We start from the raw sequence: 22059 nt of genomic DNA, 5'->3' as shown, positions 1-22059 counted from the left end.
TGAGAAAGCAAGGGGTTTTGCATACCTTTAAAATTTGGCCTTATCCTGGCATCATATCCTGAAGTTCGCCCCATCAACTTATCCAAGAAGTCGGAAGGAGACATGGGCTTGGGGGCAGATCGTGCTGCTGCTTCAGCTTCTTTGGAGGCTGCCAGGCTGTGTGAGTAGAAAGAAAGTGGAGGTTTTAGTGTACATCCCATTCTGGGGAGGGTTTGGGGTCCAGAAACTGAGCAGTCAGCATCTCGTTCCTGTTGTGAGGCAGGATGGGTGCTCATGTGAATACCTAATGAGGCTGGTCTCTGCTAATTTGTTTGCCCAGCCCAAACATCTCTGAATACAGAATCTCAGCTGCCACCAAAGTAGAAGAGAGATGATGAGTGGAGAAAATCCTTTTGTGAGTTTAGGTATATCTCCTTGGCATGCCACTAAATTACAAATGTGAACTCTGGCACTGAGTTCCACAGGAAAAATATACTCTGAGATTAGCCTTGGGCAGCAATTACTGCTTAATTACATGGCAAATAGCAAGGAGCGTATTTGGTTGTCTGACAGCCTGATTTTCCAAAAGGCAGGCAGAATCAGAGCAATCTGGAATTTGAGGCTTAAATGAGTGTCATGTGATTGCACAGCTCCTGCAGAGCCTTTGGGACTGTAGGGCATAGATGTATTTTTGCTTCCCCCTTGCTGGTCAGTCCAGCATTTGCTATCGGTACCTGCAATGCAGGAGTCTGAGTTGAATACAGCAACTCAGTCTCTGAACTGGGAGGTGTCTGGAGGTGTCTGAAATGATACTCATGTTGGGCTGAGGATGAAAAGAAATGAAATATTTTAGGGACTTCTATGGCTTCTGGGGCAGAAAGAGTGAAATTACTCATCGAGCTGTAGAAGATAAAAATCTAAGGCTGGCAACATACCTTCTGACTCTACAGGAGTCCACAAGATCTGCAGGGCAATCTGCAGGGCTTAAGAAGTCTCTGTTGTTGCCATTTACACAGGAACTAGAGACCTACAGTACTAGGTGCTCATTCTGAACTTTGCAGGAAGGTTTGATTTCTAAGACAGAAGTAGACACTTCAGTTCCTTTCCTATGGTTATATGGCTTCTGCATGAACACAGATCTGTTCCCAGGTTGCAAATGTGTTGTAAAATTGCCTAGATTAGTGGCATGGGGAACAGAAACCAAAACCAAATGAACAAAAATACCCAAGCCCAAAACTATAGGTGACATGCAATGTGCTTAGGGCAAGAGCTGTCTCTGCCTGTAGCTTCAGATGCCTGATGCTGGTTGAAGCCCACGGGCAGTACTGCAATGCAAATGTATAATATGCCGAAGAAAGCTGCTTAGGGGGAAGTGGGACCCATTGCTTCACTCTTTGAAAACCTGACTTTTTTTAAGTACAAAGGCTGTGTTGGAACTTTGAGAAACCAGTGTGGCAGAGCAGCTGAGAGGCCTAAGCATGTGAACAACTGGTACAAACAATGTAGCTGCATCTGTCCTCACAAATAATGCCGCAGAGTCCTCTCACAGTATAAGGACCTCACCTCGGGAAGTTTTGCATTTCAACATTGTCTCAAGATACTCTGCAGTAGTCAAACCTGCTGTCTTTCAGAAGAGCAGTACTAAATACTGATGCAAAATCTATTGGGAAGAGCTTCAGGACAGTTACATCGTATGGTGTTCACGTGACCCAGCCCTGAAAGACCTCTTCATACAATGCAAGGTTGAGCTGAGACTCTAGACACAAATGTTATCTAGACAAGGCCTTGACAAGAGCATTTTGAATGACAGAGTTCTCTGGGGACTTAAAAAATGGGCGGAATTCAGAAGGGCTCGGATGCCATAGTTTCAATGTTGTGAGTCTGTAGTGACCTGTATTGAACTGATTCTCTTTCCTACTGTTGGCAGCAATAGCTTGCCAAGCCTGTTTTCAGTTCTGCAAACTCACAACTGCAGTCTGGCTGCTTCTGCAACCTGAAACTGCATTAGGATTCTCTGGTTGCTAGGTTTTAACTGTTAAAAATTGTTTAACTTCTGCAATGAAGAGTTGAGAGAAACTCCAGATCACTTCTAGTGAGAGTCTAAAACTAGGATTTAATTTACTCTTTATATCTTCACAATCTGCTTCCAGACAGGACCTCATCTGATCTGGCTGATGTGTGCTGACACTTGGAGATGATGTGACAAAATGCATATCTAGCTTTTACTATAGTCACCCACCATTTCTTGCCTTCTGCTCTAACAAGCTATGCAAAGACAAACAAGTGTGTTTCAGGGGTAAATGGGGTTGCAGAATGGGTGATGGCTTTTAATTTTTTTTATCCTGTTTTTTTTAAAGAGGCTAATAGGATGCAGTAGATTTGCAAACTCAGAGGAAGAAAGCTGGGAGTGGGAGGACAATCAATACTGGGCTTGACTACTTGCATTCCAATAGAGTGTCTGCATGGCAATGAGTCTAGAGAAAAGATTTCAATTAAGCAGCAAATGACTTGGTAACCAAAGACTCCTGCCACTTCAGCAGCAAGATGCCAGATAGTGCAATACACTGATTTCTTCTCATTAACTGTAGACTGGAGGCAGTATATGGAAGTGGGAAAAGTGGGGGCCTGGGTGGAGAGGGGAAGAGGCAATACAAACCTAATAAGCTTTAAGTGCAAAAAGATAATTAGAAACTGCAATTTTGCTGGCATTCATTTAAAAAAAAAAAAAAAAAGGTGGAAAAGCACAGAAACCAGCATTTGGATTTTCCATAAATCCAGTGTAAAAGCCCATGCTGAATATGTTCCCTCCACTTACAATGAGTGAATCTGCTGGTATTTCTTGGGTGTCATTTTCTGATGAATTTAATGGGCTTGGTTCCTACATGGAAGGATGTACCTAAGACAAACGATTCCCAAAAGCATCTGAGAGAGGACCACAGCCCCACTGCTTTCTGCAGCTTCATGCCCATCCCTATGAGTAGTTTCTGTGAGCACCTTTGGGGATGCGCTGAAACTATCATTATGGTTTCATGCCTTCTGGTGTGTGTTTGGAGCATCTTCCTTATGAGGAAAGACTCAGAGAACTGGGTCTGTTCAGCCTGGAGAAGAGAAGGCTAAGAGGGGATATAATTAATGTTTATAGGTATTTCAGTGGTGGATGTCAAGAAGATGGACCAGACTCCTTTCAGTGGTGCCCAATGGTAGGATGAGGGGCAAGGGGCACAGGCTGAAGCACGGGAGGTTTATCTGAATATGAGGAGAAACTTTTACTTTGAAGTGCCAGAGCCCTGGAACAGGCTGCCCAGAGAGGTTGTGGAGTCTCCTTCTCTGGAGACATTCAAAACCCACCTGGACACATTCCTGTGTGATCTACTCTGGTGAACCTGCTTTAGTGGGTGGGTAAGACCAGATGATCTCTAGAGTTCCCTTCCAACCCCAACCACTCTGTGATTCTATGTTTTAGAAACTCTGTTTGGCTGCTGTGTGTTGTTACCCAGGTGACCTAGGAATGATGAGTTCTGGGTTTCTATTTGGTTACTAAATGCTTTCCTAAAACTAGCTGGTAACAACTTCCCCTCTAGATTTAAGAAGAAAAGGCAAGAAAGCAGAGGATGAGTGGATAGCAAAGCCCTTCCAGCAGCAGGCGGATATCTACTCTCTAGCTCAGGAATAATAGTAGAAAACAGTTCTGGGGGCTACAGGGAGGCTGGCCCACCTCACCATGCTTTGAAGGGATGGATTGCATCTAACACAACTCTGAAATAGTCACTCTGGTTGTGATAATTGAGCTTCACTATGGTGGCTGAGCTCAGACAACATCCAAAAATGCTCTCAGCTTCTGCTCTCTTCCAGGTCTATCTGAGCCATTGCTGTGTGTGCTGCCTTGGGGGTTTTCTGGGATTTTCTTCATACCTTGGTTCTTAAAGAAGCACCTTTGAAAGTCCCGTAGGACTGTTCATTTCCTGGCCCAGCAGAGACAAGGAGAGGGAAATTGCCAAGTGATTTGAAAATTATTGATGATAGAAGAGAGCTAGAAATTTAGAGTGGGTGGTTGTGTTGTTCAGAGAGAAAATTCATTCTCCAAACAAACAAAGAGGCAAAACATGTAACAAAAACATGCAGGATGTAGTTTGCATTGGTGCAAGAGTGTTATCTGAGCTGAGAGCATCCTGCATTTTAATAGCAGACAGACAGTGTCTTATTTGCGATGTCGATGTCATAGCTCCTAGTGTATGTGGCTCAGAAAGTGCAGTCATCAGGCAGTCATCACAGCAACAACAATGGAAAGGATCTCTTCAAAGGGTCAATGAATTAGCATAACCTTTTGTGATATTAATGCTGGCATGTAAGCAGACACCACCAAGCACTCTGGAGATCCAGCCCATCAGCAGGCATGTGAGGGTGAAAGCTGGTGGAGATGAATGGCCGAGCTGCTCAGGATACCTGAGAAATGCACTCCTTAAAATGGAGCAGTCGGGTTTGGCAGGACACCTATTACTGGTTTCTCCTAGCCTATACAGACGCTGTTTGCTCGGTCTGCATTATTTTGTTTCAGCAAAACAGATCCTGTAGTTTCATAAGAAGTTATTTTGTTTAGAAAGGGGCTCTTCTGCAGTCAGGATGAGTCAGTTTGCTTGGTTCCCAGCTCCCCAGTTAGCTGTTTCCTCTTCCTCCCCCCATTCATATGGCCCTTGTGTGATATTTTAATGCCTTTATTTATTTTTTTCTTTTGGCTGTGCCCATGGTTGTCCATCTAATTAAATCCAACATCACAAACTGGCCTGTTCTGGTTGAATGCTGATACGGAAAAATATATTTTTTAATTCCTTTGTGAATATGAGAGATGAAGGAATTTAATTAGCACAGGGCCTCTATTCCCCTGTCAAATAATCTAATTGTTAATCATTAATTCTGAGGGTAAAAAATAATGCCTGGCAGCAGAAACACAAACTGTTGCAAAACAAGTGTTTGCAGAGGAAATATATCTCTGCAAAGTGTGGAAGGCTCAGATCCCTGGGAAGGTAAATTGGTGCAACGTCAGTGGCTCAAGAGAACAGCACTGGGTTTATTACTCTGGTTGGGCGCTCTGCAGGCTGGGGAAACAGAAGATACCTGATCGCTCACTCTGGTTCAGTTCTGCCTAGCAAAGGTTTCTGAAGTGGTTTGTTTGTTTTTATTTTTGAAACACAGCATAAGCCACAAAGCTTGGCAGGGATATGTTTGGAGTGGTGTTCAGGTGAGCTGGCTCACACATTTGTAACGCAAATGTGATGTTTTCATAAGCAGGTATACCAGGAGAGAGGAATATCTGTCAGGTCTTTGAGGCAAGCTGAGGTGACCATTGTAACTGTTTCCACCATTCCCTTCAAACCCGGGCCTTCCTAGAGCAGTGTGGGGTCTTACGGACACAAGAGAATTCACTAGCTTGGTTTTATTGCCACCAGCAATTGCCACCACAGTCACAAAGAGAATGTCAGATGGTTGGATGCAGAAATGCATCATGTCATCCATGGTGACTTTCCCCCTGCTCTGCTCGTCTGGGTTTCCTGAACCACCTCCCTGGTTCCTGAGATGCCTCTTGGGCACAGAAGCCCCTGAGCAGAGGCGGGAGCTCAGCAGAGCTCAGCCTGGACTCAGTCTCTGCTGATGCTGGGATTGCCCATCTCCATCTTGTCCTCAGCAGCCCGAGAGAGGACAGACTGATGAGACATTTTCCTGGTGGAAAGGGACAGCCCTGAACTCTGTACCCAGACTCTTATTTCTGACTGCGCATCAGCATGTTATCTTGCGGGAAATGCTGTCAGATGCTGGCCTGGGAAGGCTTGGCAGAGACTGCAAGCAGACTTTTAAAAAAATGATTAGATTTACTATCTAAATGAATAGCACAATCAATATTGATATGCAATTCAATTAAAAAGGATGAAACTCATTGTCCACGTGCTTTTTTCTGTCATGTTGTCTGAATTTCTGGCCTGCAGCAGTAGAGATGGATAGGATAAAAGAAGAGTGGAGGTTTATGGGGAGAAGAGAGCCCTGATACTATGTTTTTGGCCTGACATGGTGCAGAGTAGAAGGAGCTCAGAGTGTTACAGGTGTGCTGGTTGCAATCCCTGTGGTCATGCTCAGCTGCTGGTGATTGCAGTCCATGCAGTGCAGATGTGCAGCATGCTACGGGGTGAATTTGCAAAGCCAGTTCTTGGAGGTGCAGGGGAAATTTGGACCTAGTTGGTTTCTTACTTCAGCTGAGAGCTTAAGCGACTGAAGCATGAAGCAGACCAGATGTTGGGACAGGATAGAAAAATAATTGTGTACAGCAAGACTGGTGAAATACAGAATTCAAGAACCTCTTGAAAGAGATTTCACCCTGAGAAAGAACTGGGCAATTTGCTATTATTTATCCCAATTAATGATGGGAGGAGGGGGACAGGAAAGACGAAGTAGGCTTGTAGAACATTGCTGTCTCTGTCCTGGGTGGTTGTGCTCTGTTGCTGTGAGCTGTTTAAACCAATTCTAGCTTTTGCACCAGAAGTAACTGCATTGCAGTAGTTGCAGGTTGTAATCAGTTAAAGTTTTAATCCAGAGGATCCCAAAACGCTCTCAGAGGTCCTGTACAACACGTGTTATCACTGGTCCCCATGGCTGTACAGGAGGAGAGGAACTGGGAGGCACTTTTCCATGGGCCTCAGGGAATTAACCCTCTGTGATCTCTCCCACCCAGAGAAAGACGCAACAACTTTTTTGGAGAAAAATCTCTTTTTCAGACTGCAGCATTGCAATGTCTCTGTGCTCCACTGCTACGTTCTTGCAGCTCATATATCCTACCCTATATGGCAAAACACTCTGCCTAAAAGTATAAAACATCCCAATTACACTGATTAACTCTATGGAAAAACACCAATACTCAGAATAATTGCTGATGCTCCCTGGGCAGAGCAATAAGAATATAATAAATGACCAGATGATCAGTGACAGGAGGTAGAAATATGCATGTTCTGTATAGTTGGGATGGGAAGAACACAGCAAGACCAACAAATCACATAGGAATAGTGCTCAGTTGTATGGAAGATCCCTGCTCTTACAAGGATGGCATTCAAACTCTCATATGTTGCATGGTCACTCTTGCTTATTGCGTATTTTAAAAAAAGCGTGTGTTAAATTATGTTTTGAGCCACGGGCATTCTCTCTAATGACATTTTAAACGAATCCCTCTTCCAGAGGCATCTACAGCTCTTGGAGCACAAGCAGTGACTTTCTGGAGATGTGTGATCTTAAGCCACTACGACAGGTTTGAAAATGCAACTCGCACAAATCATTAGTCAATGCTCAGCTTTTAATTACTTGTGAAATGAATCCAGCACAGACTAGCATTGATGCTTACATGTGCATATACTGAAGGGTTTTTAAAAAATTCATAATTGCATTTTTCATGGAAAAACAAAGGGAAAAAAAGTCCTGCAAAGACAAAAGCATGTGTCTAGCATCATACATACTGAATATTCCCTTTAAAGTTGGGGGACTAGTCAGATATTTAAAGTTATGCATAAACCACCTTCTTGAATGAACTAAATAAGGGGGAAAACATCTTTATGAGACAGGGCTTATATTCTAGGTAACAATATTCTCTTCACTGATGTGCTCTTGATTTAGTCTTTGGATGGAGAGATGTGGGAACCTCAATTGACATCAGAAGGTTTTAGATCACAGACCAGACAAATGTCAGAGAATTATGAGAAATTGTGGATGCTCTTCTATCTATAGCTCTGCAGTCGTGCTATCAGTCGTGTTTTCATCAGTTCAAATAGCTTGCTACGGCAGCTTTTTAAAAATTAGTTTTAGTTTAAGTATTTATGCTGCTTGTTAAGATTGGATAAGAATATTGTAACTGCTTTTTTCTTTTTTTGATAAATCAGCGGTGATATGAATAGAATTCTTTTAAAAGAGAGATAACATGCAGTGCAGAGTGATGGTGGATTTTTATCTTCTGGAACTTCTTGCTACAAATCTTTTGAAAAGGCCTCCTGAGCTAACATGTATTACCTACCTATAAAATTGTGGGTCCTACCCACAGTAAAACTGGGGCTGTGTGTGTTTTGTATTGTGTAAAAGGAGTTGTGTGATAAGAGAGCTCATTTTGATGTTTTCTGATAGGATTAGTTGTTATTGCAATGCAAATACCCTGCTGGAGATGAATGTTCCCTCTATGCTGTCTGTGATTCCTGGTGTAATTTATCAGTTTATTCATGAACCATAATGAAATGTAACTTGTGAAATGAATGGCTAAGCTCTGGTTCCCCTGCCCAGGAGGGGTCTTCTCCTCCCCACCCCAGATGCCCCACTGAATTCAGTCTCTTCAGCTCCCTGACAAATAAAAGAGAAGCTTTTCAACCCTGGCAGCACTGCAGGGCCCACGTTGGTGCAGGAGAGCAGGTTGTGTTTGATGAGGCTTGTACTTTGTCAGCCACACTGCTGGGAGACAATTTCTAAGCCCATAGCTCTGTGTCAGGATGTGATGGATGGGGCTGGAAGCTGGAGGATGCTCATGATTCTCAGGCACATGGGGTGGAAGGAGAGGTGGAACACGTTTTAGTTTGTAAATTGGATATTGTGGGCTCTGGTGCAGGAAAAAGGTCAGTGTGTGTGTATATGCCAGGACCTATTGCCCTGCTCAGCACTGCTTCCAGAGGGTAAAAGCACTGGGAGCAAACAAAGAGACACAATTGTAAAGATAACCCCCAAAAGTCACTTTTTTTTTGTCCACAGCCTGTCTTTGCAGTTCTTACAAGATAAGAAAAAGCTGCCTCACCCAGGAATTCAGATCACCTTACCTCCCTACTCCCAACTGCGGTAATACATGTGGTGCACAGATCCTGCTGTAGTAGGGGACTTGTCCCTTTTCATGTGGGCGCTATTGAACCAACAAAGGCATTTGGAACCCAGGATTTTTTTTAAGGGGTACTGATAACAACTGACCCTCACATGCTTTTAGGTTTTATACCTTAAGAGAGAGGAGGAGGGACCTGAGCTTGGGGCTTTGTACACAGCACCTTTTTACTTGCATCATCTAAAATAAAAGAAGAAAAAGAATTCAAAGGAAATTGGGTAAAGGTGAGAAGTGATTAATTTTGACTTTCTGCATTATTCCTGGCTCAGCTGCATTTTACTGCTGAACCAAATGCATACAACAGTGGCCTCATCCACCGTCAATCCCGGTTCTGTTGCTATTTATGGATTTGTGAGTTTGGTCCAGCCCTGCTGGGGCTGGGGGGCAGGATCCCCAACCTGGGTGAGTGTTCGTAGGGACAGGCATCGCTCGCAGGGCAAGTGAGTGGGGGGAGCTGCCAGCAGCCGCTTTCGTCTGAAGGCAGCGTGTGCGATGATTGATTGTACTGCAAGCCCTGCTGTTCTGTGCATGCGACACTCCTTGTCTTGGCAACCTCTTGGTAGTTTTTTTCCCCCCTTCACCCACCCTGAACTGTGGCACTGATACAAACAAGAGTGTTCCCTGGATGTCTGTTAAGGCATTTGGGTTTTTTGTCTTTGTGTTTGTTTGTTTGTTTCCCTAATGGTCTGTGAGCCACAGTGGAAGGATGGAGGGAAATCAAAAGGAAAGCAGGTGCAAAAGTGTGTTCCTTTGTTTCCCCCTCCCTCTCAAAATCCAAATTTCATAGGGTTTGGTAAATTAAGATTTCTCTTTCTTTTCTCAGCTGGCACTTAGATCCAGCAGAGATGTATTTACAGGATGCCAACTGTGTCTATGTACCAGCCAGATGTGGTGCAGTCCCCAAATCAGCAGCTTACCATGGTGCATTATACGGATGAAATAATTGCCTGCATAATGGGGAGTGCTCGGCGTGTGTAAATGATGGGTGCATCTGTCTCCATCTATTTCCATTCTCTGCAGGCCCTCTCTTTGCTTTGGCCTTACTGAGAGTACAAAAGCTGTATTTCTGTGTTTTTAGTTTCTGTGCCTCAGTCTCCTGAAGTATCAGTAGAGATTTAGGAGCAGCTTGGAGGTGTGTTTCTGATCTACAGCACCAGTGTGATCAATGCATGCCTCCAGGACCATATCAGCAGTTTGCCCAAAGGTTAAAGGGACTACATTGTTTTCCACTAGCCAATCACCTTAGCTAAGAAATGTCAATGTAAACTGTTTCCCCTGGAGAGAAACAGTCTCTGGCTTTGTAAACACAAATGTGAATTGTTTGGATAACGTGGGGGAAGGGTGACACAAATAAAGAAGAGGCGTTATTTTTTTTTTAACTTACTGGCTTCTTTAAGGGGAACTGGCCTACTGAATTAGCAATATTTTGTTATGCTGACTGCAGTGCAAAAGTTGGTCTTTTCTGGACTGTGCAAGTAGGTCTAGAACACAGGAACCAGACAGCCTGATGTCGAGTTGTCTGGGCATGGCTGCTAACGGTCCTTCTGTTGCCTTGCTCTGGAGCAGCAGGGGTGTAACTATACTTCATAAGAATAGAAAACAAGGTGCTCTTGCTGACAGACAAAGGTCAACAGAAAGTATGCAAGGTAACGATAGCAGATCAGAAGGGTAATTTACTGGAAATAGTGAACCCTGATTTAATGTGCCACAACAGTGAGAGCTGATACAAGCAAATAAAACAGAAGTCAAAATGTATCATCAGACTATCTGTTGTCCAAATACTGATCACCTTGGGATTCTTAGAAAAGCTCTACATTATAGAAAATGAGCAAGTGAAACTCGGTGAATAGTTTTAGATGATTTGACATATTTAAATGTTGTGGTTTTGATTTGGGTGTTGTGATTTTAAAGCATAGTTTATTTTTTTTTTAAATAATTGTCTTTCATCACTACCTAAATAGCAGTTGTATTCATTAGGTTGTCTGACATCTCATTCCCAGTACTGAAATCTGGAGAGCTCGTTTAACCTGCATGTTAGGATGAAATGAGAACAGGCTTCTCTGCTGGCTTTCTATCACAGACATGATCACTGGTCAGTGCTGGGATAATAAAGTAATTTAATTCTGGATGTTGATTAACATATTAATTCTGATGCTGGCATCCTTTTTTATCCGGGTCAGCTCATGAGGATTTGGTGAGATGAATGTCACAAGCCAACAAGGAAAGTGTTAGCTCAAGAACAGGGGAACTGCAGTTTGCTGTTGCTTACAAGTGCTTCTTGATTTGAATCACTTGGTCAGTAGCAGAATGAACATTTCAGCCTTTTGTCTGAGCTATTAAATCTGAGACACTTAAAATAGTCAGGGGCCCCTTTGCTGCTTAGAGGCATGTAGTCCAAGTCTTTGCTAAATCATTTCTATTTCCTGGAGAAGCCGACAGAGTTGGCAGAGGCACAACAGGTCATAAGGCACAGCTTCTAGTAGATTTTAGTTAGTGGGAGGAAAATACTCTAACTACTAAGAATATCTGCTATGTTGCTTAACTTGTGGCTCTGGAAGTCTCTGCCTAGTGCTTCATTCACAGCTACCTCTGTAATGCTATCTAGCACTGCAGAGCTATTGCAGAAGGTTTGGAGATAACATGTATGCTATTCTTATTTTCCTTTCTCTGCCTTTTCTTCTGTTGTATTTTCAAGGGGCTGAAATCAGCAGCTCTCCAATCACCTACTTGTCAAGTTTGTTTTTGGAAAAAGTCTTTATTTCCACAAAGTTAAGACACCTCATATTCACAATGGCATCTTCTGATTGTTTTAAAAGAGCTCTGTTGCTGAAGGGAGGGAATCCAAAAATGCCGGTTAGAGCAAGCCGGTAGGGTTTGAACCTGGCAGCAACTTTTAGCCTGTGAATCACTTGGAGCAGGAGCCTTGAGTCGCTCCTGTTACCTGACAGTTTGCTGTTCAGAAGGGGCCAGTTCTGACCTTGACAGTAATGCTGCTGGTTCCTGATATACAGAAGTGCAATTAGGATAAGAATCAGGCCCATACAATTTCAAAGCTGCACAGGACAGAGTCCAGTTGAGTAAGGCAACAGTTCTAGGCTTTTATCTCTTAACTTGTACAAGGTACATTCCTACCCCAGGTTTATGCAGTGTTTTTTGCTGGACCACTACATCTATTAAAATGCTGTAGTACAACAGAAAGACCAGGAAAGATCAGCACAGGGTAGAGGTAGCTCTTTGTTCTGCATGAAGGAATTCACGACTGAATCAGCGTATGAGCAGACAGTGTATGTAGTTAGGCTTTGGGAGAATGTTTGTCTGTGTCTCCACAGAAATAAGCAGGACATCTGGAAGTCCCTGTGTGAATACTACCAGTCTATTTTTACTTTCAAGAAATAGAATTTTGCCTTGCGGACATATGTGTAAGGAAAGCTTGGTCAAGCAGCTTGTCTGTCAGAAGACCCTCTTCGTCCCCCAGCTCCATTTCCATCCCTGCCTCATCCCAGGTTCTCAGTAAATGTCTTAGTCACAGCTAAGTGACTGCAGTCCGAGAAGGCAGGTAGTAAAATGGGAAATGCTCTTCCATAAAGGCAGGCATGTCAGAATAAGCCATTTACCATAAATTCCTTCTAAAACACCCCAACTGTAACAGAAGCAAATATCATATTGGCAATACCATAATGTTTGCATTCACACACCAGCTGTTACTCTTTCCCATGGGATCTTGTTTTTCAAAAGGCTGGTGAAAGACGTTTTTGTTAAGCAACAGATCTAGTCTTATTTCCTATATTGGCTGCTTATTTCCTTTGGGACTTTGGATTTTTCTTTATTTTTGTGGTGGTTTTGCCCACATATAGTGGATTCTGTTTCCAGAATATTTTTGACAGGCTGATGGAGAAGTGTGGTACACCCTGTAATTTAAAGCAATGCATACTCCTCTTATGGATTATTGGATTATCAGCTTGTAGGCTTTTAAAACATTATGTATGACTGAGTGCTGGAGTAGTTGGCACACTAAATTTATGAATGACTGTTAATGAATAAATTTCACTTACTGAAACTAAAATAGCAAAGCTATTCCTGGACTAGAAAGGCTGGTAGACTTTTGGCCTGTAATAAATTGAACACATAGCACAAAGCAGAAGAAAATAAACATTGCTCAGAGTCAGTTCTGAGCAGGAATTGCTGAGGTTTTTTTCCTTGTTTTGGAAATTATTGTGGTACACAAAACAATTTGGTTTCAACGTCTTCTTGTAATTGAATTAAAGCATTTTCAAATTTTCTTAATTTCAGGAAGACTGAAATTTCCACAAATAGTTTTTTTTTTTTAAATACTATATGACACACTCATATATAGTACCTGTAGGTATATTCCTATCTATATAATTTATAACAGTGCAAACATTTAGATTAGAACCTGAAGGGACTGGTTTATCAAGATTCTGAATGCCCAGGACTTTCATTGATGTGCTGAGAATCTGTAAGTGCTCACATGTGCTGTGTGATTCATGTGCACACTTATGATACATAAGTGTGCATCATAGAACAGGATTAGCAAGACAAGTATGTATCAATTTCACTTGTTCAGACAGTTCAGTGTAGAATCTGTTAGGTGCTCTAATGAGAGGGCCATAGGAATCTCAAGCATGGAAAGGAATTCTTTTTGTTTGTGTGGCTGTTTTGTTTTCCTTTTGCCTTCTAGGTAATTTATGGACAACATTCCAGAGCCTTTGTGTATGGTTTTGGTGGTGTGGTGTTTGTTTTCTTGTTGTTGTTAAGTTTAACACAGTTTAACTAAAGAGTTCATTGCACATAGATATGCTTCCTTTTAGTCCACCCCACTATATTATGCAGTTCTGCTTCACACTTGTGACTAAGATGAGAAAGGATGGTTCTGAAGTACTGGCTGTTGTGCGTTGCTTTTCAGATATTGATGTTTTTAGTTATTTCTAGACATTCTTTCTTGATTTGCCTAACAGATAAACATTAAATGCTTTGAGTTCATATTACAATTTTACTGTCTTTGATTTTTCTGTGGAATTACAGGAAAAGTGAGAATATCCATATTTTTATGCCTGGAAAGGTTTTAGTGTTCAAAAGGAAAGAGGCTGCTAGCTAGAAAAGACTAGCCAGTATCAGCGGGTCTGCTGTGATTCATAAAATAATAAGTATTACATCAGTGATGTATATGTAAATAATGTCTGTTTTTTTCATGTTAAATTATAAGATGAGACTCTGAAAAACACAAATGCAGAAGTAAGAGCCATGCAACTGAAATGAAGTCTAAGACTGAGTAAGTTTGGGTAGTGCAAGAACGGTTTGTTTTTTTTTCCAATTGCATGTATATGTCATCTGTCACTTGTTACAGGAGGCTGTGTTATTCATGCAAATACAGAAGAGCTTCTACCCTCTAGTATTTATTTTTGTCCATTTAATAAAAACACTGCAAGGGGATATGGACTAGAAACAATTCTTTAAGACTAAAACCGTTTGTTCTCCTATCTTAGCCTTAATGAGAAACTGAACACATCTAAACTGGAGTCAAAATACACCTAGTTGATAAGGGATACGATAGCAAAAAGCTCCCCACACCTGCTTTGACTTTAATATAGATTCTACAAGGGAAGGGTCTTGGAAACACCATGAAAGAAAAACACAGTTGGGAAGGAAGGCGATTCTTTGCTTTGAGTGATTGTAGACATAGAAAGCTGTGGAGGCAGGATGAGCACTCCTTGAAAGGGACTCTCTCGATTTCTCCAGATAACAGAGCTAAAGCAGTGAGAGCATCCCACGGAACTCACCTTAACCTGCAATCTGAGGATGGGGAGGGGGCGAGTTGGGAATATTTACCCGGGCAAATTCAAGTGCAGCATTCCCAGCCGCCACTAGTTGTCACTTTGCAACCAGCCGGGGTCGATGTTTTCAGCACTGCGGTTAGCGAGATTGCGGTGCTAATTAAACGGAGTAACTCCCAAAGCCGCGGAAAGTCCCGAGCCCGGGACTGTGCCATAGCCGCTCTCGGGGAACCGAGGGGAGGTGAAAAGGCAGCTCGAAAAAGTCAGAACACTTCTAAGTCTGAGGCTGTACCTACAGGCTGTGCCCTGAGCTTGGGGTGGGCACGGCAGGGCAGCCCAGCAGCTCCTGCTGTGCACACACTCCTCCCGTAAAGCCGAGCCTTACCTGAAGAAAACGATCGTCTCCCACACGTAGACTCCAAGCGCGTTGACGTTGCACATTTTTCCAGTTCTCGCTGTTAGTGCAGTCTTTTTTTCTCTTTTTTTTGTACTCCGTGAGGGTGGGCCGGTGGGGTTGGCCAATAAAGTAACCCGGCACTTAGGAAGAATGGGTGTGGAGAGCGAGCACCGCTCGGCAGGCAGCCTTGCCAGGGGGAAGGCCGGGGGGGCTCCAGTCGGGTACCCCGGGCAGTAACAGGGCGGGCGGCTTGGGTCAGCACCCTGGACAGCGCTACCGGGCGCCCCTCCCGATCAGCACCCTGGACAGCGGCGGAGCGCGGCGCTCCGCGGGCGCCTGCCCAGCGGCCGGCGGCTCCGCTCCGCACCGGCGCTGCCTGGGCTCGTCCCGCCTCTCCGCCAGTGCCCCCGCCACCGCCACTGCAGTGGTGCTCGGGGCCGGAGGAGTAGGCTTTCCCGCACCGAAATCTCCCTTCAGCGGGATCTGGCTCCGGACATCAGGCTGGCAAGAGGGGAAGACGCAGGGGGTGTAGGTTTGCCATCAGGGTGGTGAGGGTAGGATGGGGGCGGGGGGGTCGACCCTCAACAATAACCCGGGGCTTTAATCTCCGTCGCTAGCCGGGTGTCTTCCTAATTACATCCACAGGAATTTGTCTGTGTGGAGCCGTGCTGCAGTCCCGGTTGTCTCGCTTTCCTGCCCGCCGTTCGGCTGCTGTTGATTCCTGCTTCCTGGGCTGTTTTCCTCCCGAATAAGTTATTGCTGCTGTAGGGAAGGTGTCCCATTGCTCAGGGCTGGAGCAGAGGGAAGTGAAAGGGAAGTTTCTTGGGAAGCACTCCCATTGTGCTCAGAAAGAAAGTGGCTCAGTGTCCTCCTAATGCATCTCATTTCCCCTCTGCCCTCTCCCCCCTGCTAGGACTCGCCAGATCTTGGGAGTTTCTTGCTGCATTAATTTACTAAACTAAAAAAAAAAAAAAAAAAAAAAAAAAAAAAAAAAAAAAAAAAAAAAAAAAGAAGAAAAAAAGAAAAAAAAAAAGGAGGGGGGAGGTGGAGACGAGGGAAGGCAGAGGGGAGGGGGTAACTCAGCCTCTCCACCATCCCAAGGCCCTCCTCTTAGCTGTGCTCATTGGTCTTGGGGCTAAAAAAAATACTCAGGAACGTGGTTGGATAAAGGCATGTTGTTCCGCAGAAGCTGTTAACCTTTGAAGCGCTGATACGTTTTGGTTTATTTCAATTTTTTTAACCCGATTTGCTGTCTTTTTAAGAAGTCTGTGAAATCGTCTCCCTTGACAGGGCAAGCGTAACATGCCTTAAGTCTCCATCTCGTGGAGGACCTGCTTGGCTAGCATTTGGTCTGTGTTGCTGTTGGCTTTTAAGGAACGTCTCTGTGTTGCCTTTTTTTGTTTGTTTTTACCTTTTCACTTTTTTTTTTTCCCTCATTTTGCATTTGGTTTTGCAAAGAGGTTGGCAAACACCAGAGCCATCAAGGCCAGGGCAGGTAAGAAGCATTTCTTATCGCAGCTCCAACATTCTGCGCTCAGCTGTGCTCACAGGGTGCTGAGTGTGTTGGCTGGGGAGGAATGGGATTCTTAGTCACTTTGTCAGCGTGTCGCTCTGCTTCTCATCATCTTCTGAGAACTGAATTTAAAATTTAGGTCTCCTCAATCATATAGGATTTCTTTCTTCTCTCTTGTCCCAGTGTAACAGAATTTTTCTTCTCTAAGTTCTGTTTTGTTTACTTGTCATGTGCTTTTCAAAAATCACTATGGCAAAGAAACAGTCACTTTTAACCCCTTTTTAGCTGTGGAGGTGAAATGGACTGCTTGTTCCACCACTACTGTAGCTCCCCAGGCTAGGTAATAACTAAGTTTTTCTTTTCACTTTGGGTTGTATCTCAAAGGATCTTATTGCTATACTAAAACTCACCTGATGTTTTGATCTGTTTTTATTTATTTTGAAGTAGGATGTTTGCTTATTTAATCAGACAGAAATGTCTTTTGGGTTATCATTCAAAAGAAAAGGGAGGAAAGACCTGTTTGGTTTCTAGACATTGATACAGAAGGAGTTTAATCTGATTTACTCCAGCTACTGGGTTTCAACATCTACCTAGATTAATAACAGGCTCTGATTTCAACTCACAGATGTTCCTGGGGGTGCAATTCCTTGTAGTCTTTCCTGTCTGCTCCTTGTTGGCACCTCACTATACTTGCTCTCCTGGAATTTATCCCCACATGGATAAGCAGCTGTTACTGTGTTTTTCTAACCCCCAGTGTGCTGACAGACCAGAGGAGGAACTCCAAACTGGCAATGTTAGCAGGACCCACACAGTGACAGAGAAATGGTATTTCCCTGCATTTTTACTGGGAAGCACAACAAAGAGCAGGCAGCAGAATCATTTCTTGGCATCTGTGGGTTAAATCTAGAGGCAAGTCAGCCTTCTGGTTCCCTTAGAAATGGGTGTTTTAAGAGATTTGACTGTCTAATATGTTTTCTTCCTTGGTTGTAAGTTTAATATTCTTGATACCGAAGGTGTCTGGACTTGTTTCCTTTTGTCCTCACTTTCTCTCATTGCACTACCTTGGGTCTGGAGAGTAGGGTGGCTGTGCATGAGATCAAGAACAGATGAATCTGTGTGTATAAACACAAAGAAGCCTCACAACTGTTCTTGTCAAAGAGCCCCAAAACTGCCTTTTCCAGGGAAAGATCTGATCTGCTTTGCTGTCATCTATCCTGGTGATGATGGTGACTGAGTGATTTGTGTGGGCCTGACGATGGTTCTGCTGAGATTCAAACATTTCTTCTTACTGGAGAGAAATAGGGGTGGTACTTGCTTTATTATTTGGGGAAACAGAGGCAAAAATAGGTTGCAACAGATGTTTGGAGCAGGTCTAGGAATCAAGATGACTTAGATCAGGGAGCAATGTCAAACCAACCAACAGCCAACCAACTCCTATTGAAACCTGTCCATAGGGATATCCATGGTGAAGTTACCCAGATTGGTTCAGTATAGTGCCTGATTTTCAGCTGCTTCTTGCTCTCTGAGAAACTAAGGGCAGATGAACTGGAGATCTAATAATGGCTGGAAGTCAATTTTATCACTGTTACTATAAGTAACCCAAATCATCAGGTGCTGGTTGGCAGAACTCCTCTCCCTGGATCTGTCCTGCCTTGCTCTTCAGTTCAGTTTAGCTCTCTGCTTAGTTTTGCTGTAGTGTGTTGAGATTTTTTTTTTCAGACTGTTTACTTGCCAGGTTTCTTATTTTTTCAAGCAGAATCTAAATGGTTTCAAAAGACATTTGTCTTTCTTTGGCACTTGTACAAATGACAGAGTTGAAGATAATTTACAGTGATGCCAAATGAGGGTCTTAATTGGAGCTACTTGTGTTTTCACCTTGTATTTATCAGTTTGTTTCAAAGTGACGAGTCTTATAAAGCTCACTGTAGGTGGAATTGTCTGGGAGGCTTCTGTGTTATCTTCATTCTGGGCTGCGAGTGATTAATTTTGTTCAACGTAAGATACCACAAAGATTGTTATTGCAGGGTAACTGCTGGAGTAGGATAAAATGTCATCTCATTTAAGAGGTTGGTATTTACATATAAACTTTTAGGAGCAGGTCAATCTTTTAAAAGTTGTGGCCAGCAGTGAAACATCACTGGTGCAACATCCAATGGATTGGACTGAATTCTGTGTAACCAGGAACTAGGGGCCAGAAAAGTGTCTATCAACTACTTTTTTTTTTTCTTTCTCTTCTTTTAAGCTGGAGCAAAACTTACCTTGATACTTTGAGCTGGGGAAGGTTTTTACAGCCATGCACATCCACCCACACACACAAGGTGTTGTTACTATATACAACATTTATCTTCTCATAAATGTGTCTAGTAGTCAAGTAGAAGTGTCTTGTACAGAACTGCTGAGGCCTCCATATCCTCTTCCTTCCTTACAGGCTGTGCAGGTACTTGTGAAAGAAACCAGCTACATTGTTGTGTGGGGTTTTTTTTTCTGGTGTGTTGTGGTGGGTTTTGTCACTGTTGGTGGTTTTGTTTGTTTGTTTGGTGTGGGGTGTTGTGTTTTGTGGGTTTTTTGCTGTGTGTTTGGTTTTTTTTTTTTTTTTTTTTTTGTTTGTTTTGTTTTGTTTTGGGGTTTTTTTGGCTCTTGGCAATGGAAATATTTGCATGTCAGATATCTAAAAGAAAAAAGAAGCCATGTAAGATCCCTCTTCTTTTAATGAATAAAAAGGGTCTGATCCTCCATCCACTTCAATTAAGCTTTTTGGCTCTGAAGGGAGGTATGGAACTGCTCTTGTTAACGATCTCAGTTTCCAATGCACCGGGAAGTGCTGATAACAGGGCAGCTTTTCACATCGCATTAGAACAAGAAAAGGCTTTTCACCCATTGGAGATGCCTTCAGGTTTCATAGCACTGCTGAGATGTAATGTATCAGTAGGGGCCTGTCCCTGGTAGAACATGTTTCTTGCTTCAGTATCAGTGTTCTCTTGAATTGTCCAAGTTAGCAGACACACTTTAAGGTTATTTTACTCATGAGGAATGGCAGCTCTGGCTGCTTCATTGCCACCCAAAGCAGTTATTCCCTAGTGTGGTAAGCAGTGATTTTGAGAGGTCATTAGGCAAAAGACTTATTACCAAGCTGCATTTTATTTTATTGTTTGAAACTCTGCCCCTGTGGATTTGCAGAATTTACTGGAGCTTCACTGATATGAGCTACTTGTTTGGCTTTCGTAAAAACATCTTGATTTTACCCCTCTGTTTCAGGCAGAGAGCTGATGTAGGGTTGGGTTACTATGGGCACTTCTGCACTAGATCTACTGATAACTATTTTTGAAAATTCTACTGGAGGTGAAAGGTGCCATTTGAAAATCTCAGCTGGGTTGTGTGCAAGTTGAGATGCTTACCTCACCTAAAAACCTTGCCTCAGGTGCCGTATTTCATGCCTCAGGTGAAAGACAGAACAGGGATTTTAATATACTTGCTAAGTAGCTTGTTATTGCCTTGGGCTATATATTTCTTTGCAGCTTGCTGAGTCAAACCCTATGACAGGTACAAGCCCTCTTCCATGCCATCTCTCAGCCAACTGTTTGCAAAGGGCTTGCACGAAATTTCATCCACTGAGGAGCTGCAAAGGTTGTTCAGTGTGCTCTGATTTGTACATTTTGTGTGATATTATTCACCAGCTGGTGAAAGGAATTAGACAATGTGGACTAATCATTGGATTCAGCAAAAGGAATTTGGCATAGTCATCTTTGATGACTTGTCTTCTGCCAAATCTGAATGAAGGGAACGCTCCTCTTTGATGCAACCTTGTACACGCTCTACTTGATCACACCACTTGATGGAGGCTCCTCCTCTAAATGGCTGCCGGGATGAATGAATGGAATCTCTTGACTTTCCTAAGATACAGATGATTAATGACCTTTCTCTTGCACAGTGGGTATTACTAAAGTCTTATGTTGGAGAAGGACACTGAATCTCCATATCATAATTCTTTTTGCTTTAACTTTAAGATTTTTTTATATCAGAATATGAATTCTCTTCCCTCACCAAAATATTTAAATAATGATGGGTTCTAATGACTCTCAAGGCAGATAGCTTCTCTGTCTACAGTTCAATTAATGCAAGGTCACTAAAGTGCTACAGGTTACAAGTTTGCAGTATAGTTTTGTTGCTGCCTTTACCTGCTGTGTGCCTGGAATAGTTGAAAGTTGCAAAGCTTTTGCAAATTCCTGCTAAGCATCAGTGACCTGTATTTATTAAAAGGAATGGAAGTGTAAAATCTGGGCTGTAAACAGAATGGAAATTTTTTTGCAAAAATATGCTAGCTCTGATTTCTGTGCCTCCCTCTCCCCCCCATGCATCAATACATCAATACAATTCTTTATGGTAAAAAAATGGATGTGTTATTATGCATTTCCTTTGGACAAGTGAGAGAAAAGAAACTGAAGTCCATTCATGATGTTGCACCATGCCAGTATTTTTTCTTTTATATACCCTTCCCTCCCCATGAAAATAGTTTTGTACCACAGCAATTGAATTGGACATTGGAAGTGATTTATGTAGGCTGTGCAAAAAGAAAAGGCTTTGTTAGGTTTCAGGGAGGGCACGAAAGACTGAGGGTGAGAAACAGCTTGGCTGAGACATAGGGAATCACAAGCCCCTCATTAAATCTCCATGCCTATGACCAGACACAGCCTCACTTTGCATTTGCTGCTTGATTACTGAATCTACGAAGCTGTCGTCTGGAAACAAAGGCAGTAAATCAAATCAACGGGCATCTTTCAATGGGATCCAAAGAAGCTTGTGATGTTGTACTCTCCTTTAGCTCATTGTCTAAATGTAGCAGATGCTAAAATGTGTCTACACACATTTCTGCTTGCACATGAAAGTGCAAATATAACTCAGCTTTTTAACTCTTCATGTAATGTGTCATGGTTTTAACACTGGATAGATGGATAGACTCTGCTCTGTGAGAAGAAATCTCCTTTTCTCCCCCCAGCTAACTTATCTGTGGGAAAAACACTCCCTTCATCTAGTGTAGAATTGGTGTATAATTCTATTTGACAGCATTTTTTTTTTTCTTGAACCATCTTGGGCTGTGATAGGGAAAGTAAAGCAGGGAGTAGTGCTGGTTTGAAGCAGTGTAATTCACTATAAGGGAGAAAGAGAACTGTGGTCGCTATCACCTGACTTGTGTGTGGACAAAAATATTGGAGATATTTCTGATATTGCACTTTTTGTATTCATATTATTTGAAGTGAAAGAACCTGGCAACAGGTCAGAGCTCAGGTACTGAATTAAGTTTTTGAATGCTTTATTGTACAGACATTAGCTATTCTAATGCACTTTTCTTAGTACTTGAAAGCTGACTGAATTGTCTGTGGAGGAATAATCAAACTATTAGAACATACATATATACACACATAAATAACATAATGTGTTATATGTAAATGTGTGTGTATATGTAATAACCAATAACACCTGCATGGGCTTTCTGGGTAAG

The 22059-nt window shown here is 42.7% G+C and overlaps 1 protein-coding gene and 1 long non-coding RNA gene across 6 annotated transcripts in view; one reads left to right on the top strand and one right to left on the bottom strand.

Annotated features, from left to right (window-relative positions):
• GLRA1 (glycine receptor alpha 1) overlaps positions 1-15964 on the bottom strand; it is a 37653-nt gene extending 21689 nt beyond the window's left edge. For 2 of the 3 annotated variants that reach the window (XM_005503375.3, XM_065029750.1), the window contains exons 1-2: positions 15038-15962; positions 26-156 (exon numbers count right to left, since the gene is read on the bottom strand). In XM_005503375.3, coding sequence (XP_005503432.2) covers positions 26-156; positions 15038-15093 — 187 coding nt within the window. In that variant the 5' untranslated portion in view covers positions 15094-15962. Of the gene's footprint in view, positions 1-25; positions 157-15037 lie in introns of all 3 variants that reach the window. The other variant, XM_021289239.2, reaches the window with a different exon arrangement.
• Positions 1-22059, top strand: part of LOC110359598 (uncharacterized) — a 167621-nt gene that overhangs the window by 8069 nt on the left and 137493 nt on the right. The window contains exon 1 of one of the 3 annotated variants that reach the window (XR_010466114.1): positions 16171-16544. The exons of 1 other annotated variant lie outside the window; for it this stretch is intronic. This is a non-coding gene — a long non-coding RNA (uncharacterized LOC110359598). Of the gene's footprint in view, positions 1-16170; positions 16545-22059 lie in introns of those variants that run through there. One more of the 3 variants, XR_010466115.1, reaches the window with a different exon arrangement.

Source organism: Columba livia, chromosome 14 (genome assembly GCF_036013475.1).
Source record: "Columba livia isolate bColLiv1 breed racing homer chromosome 14, bColLiv1.pat.W.v2, whole genome shotgun sequence".
Lineage (NCBI taxonomy): Eukaryota > Metazoa > Chordata > Aves > Columbiformes > Columbidae > Columba > Columba livia.
Note: the sequence above shows the minus strand (reverse complement) of the source record. Positions and strands in the feature narration are given on the sequence as shown.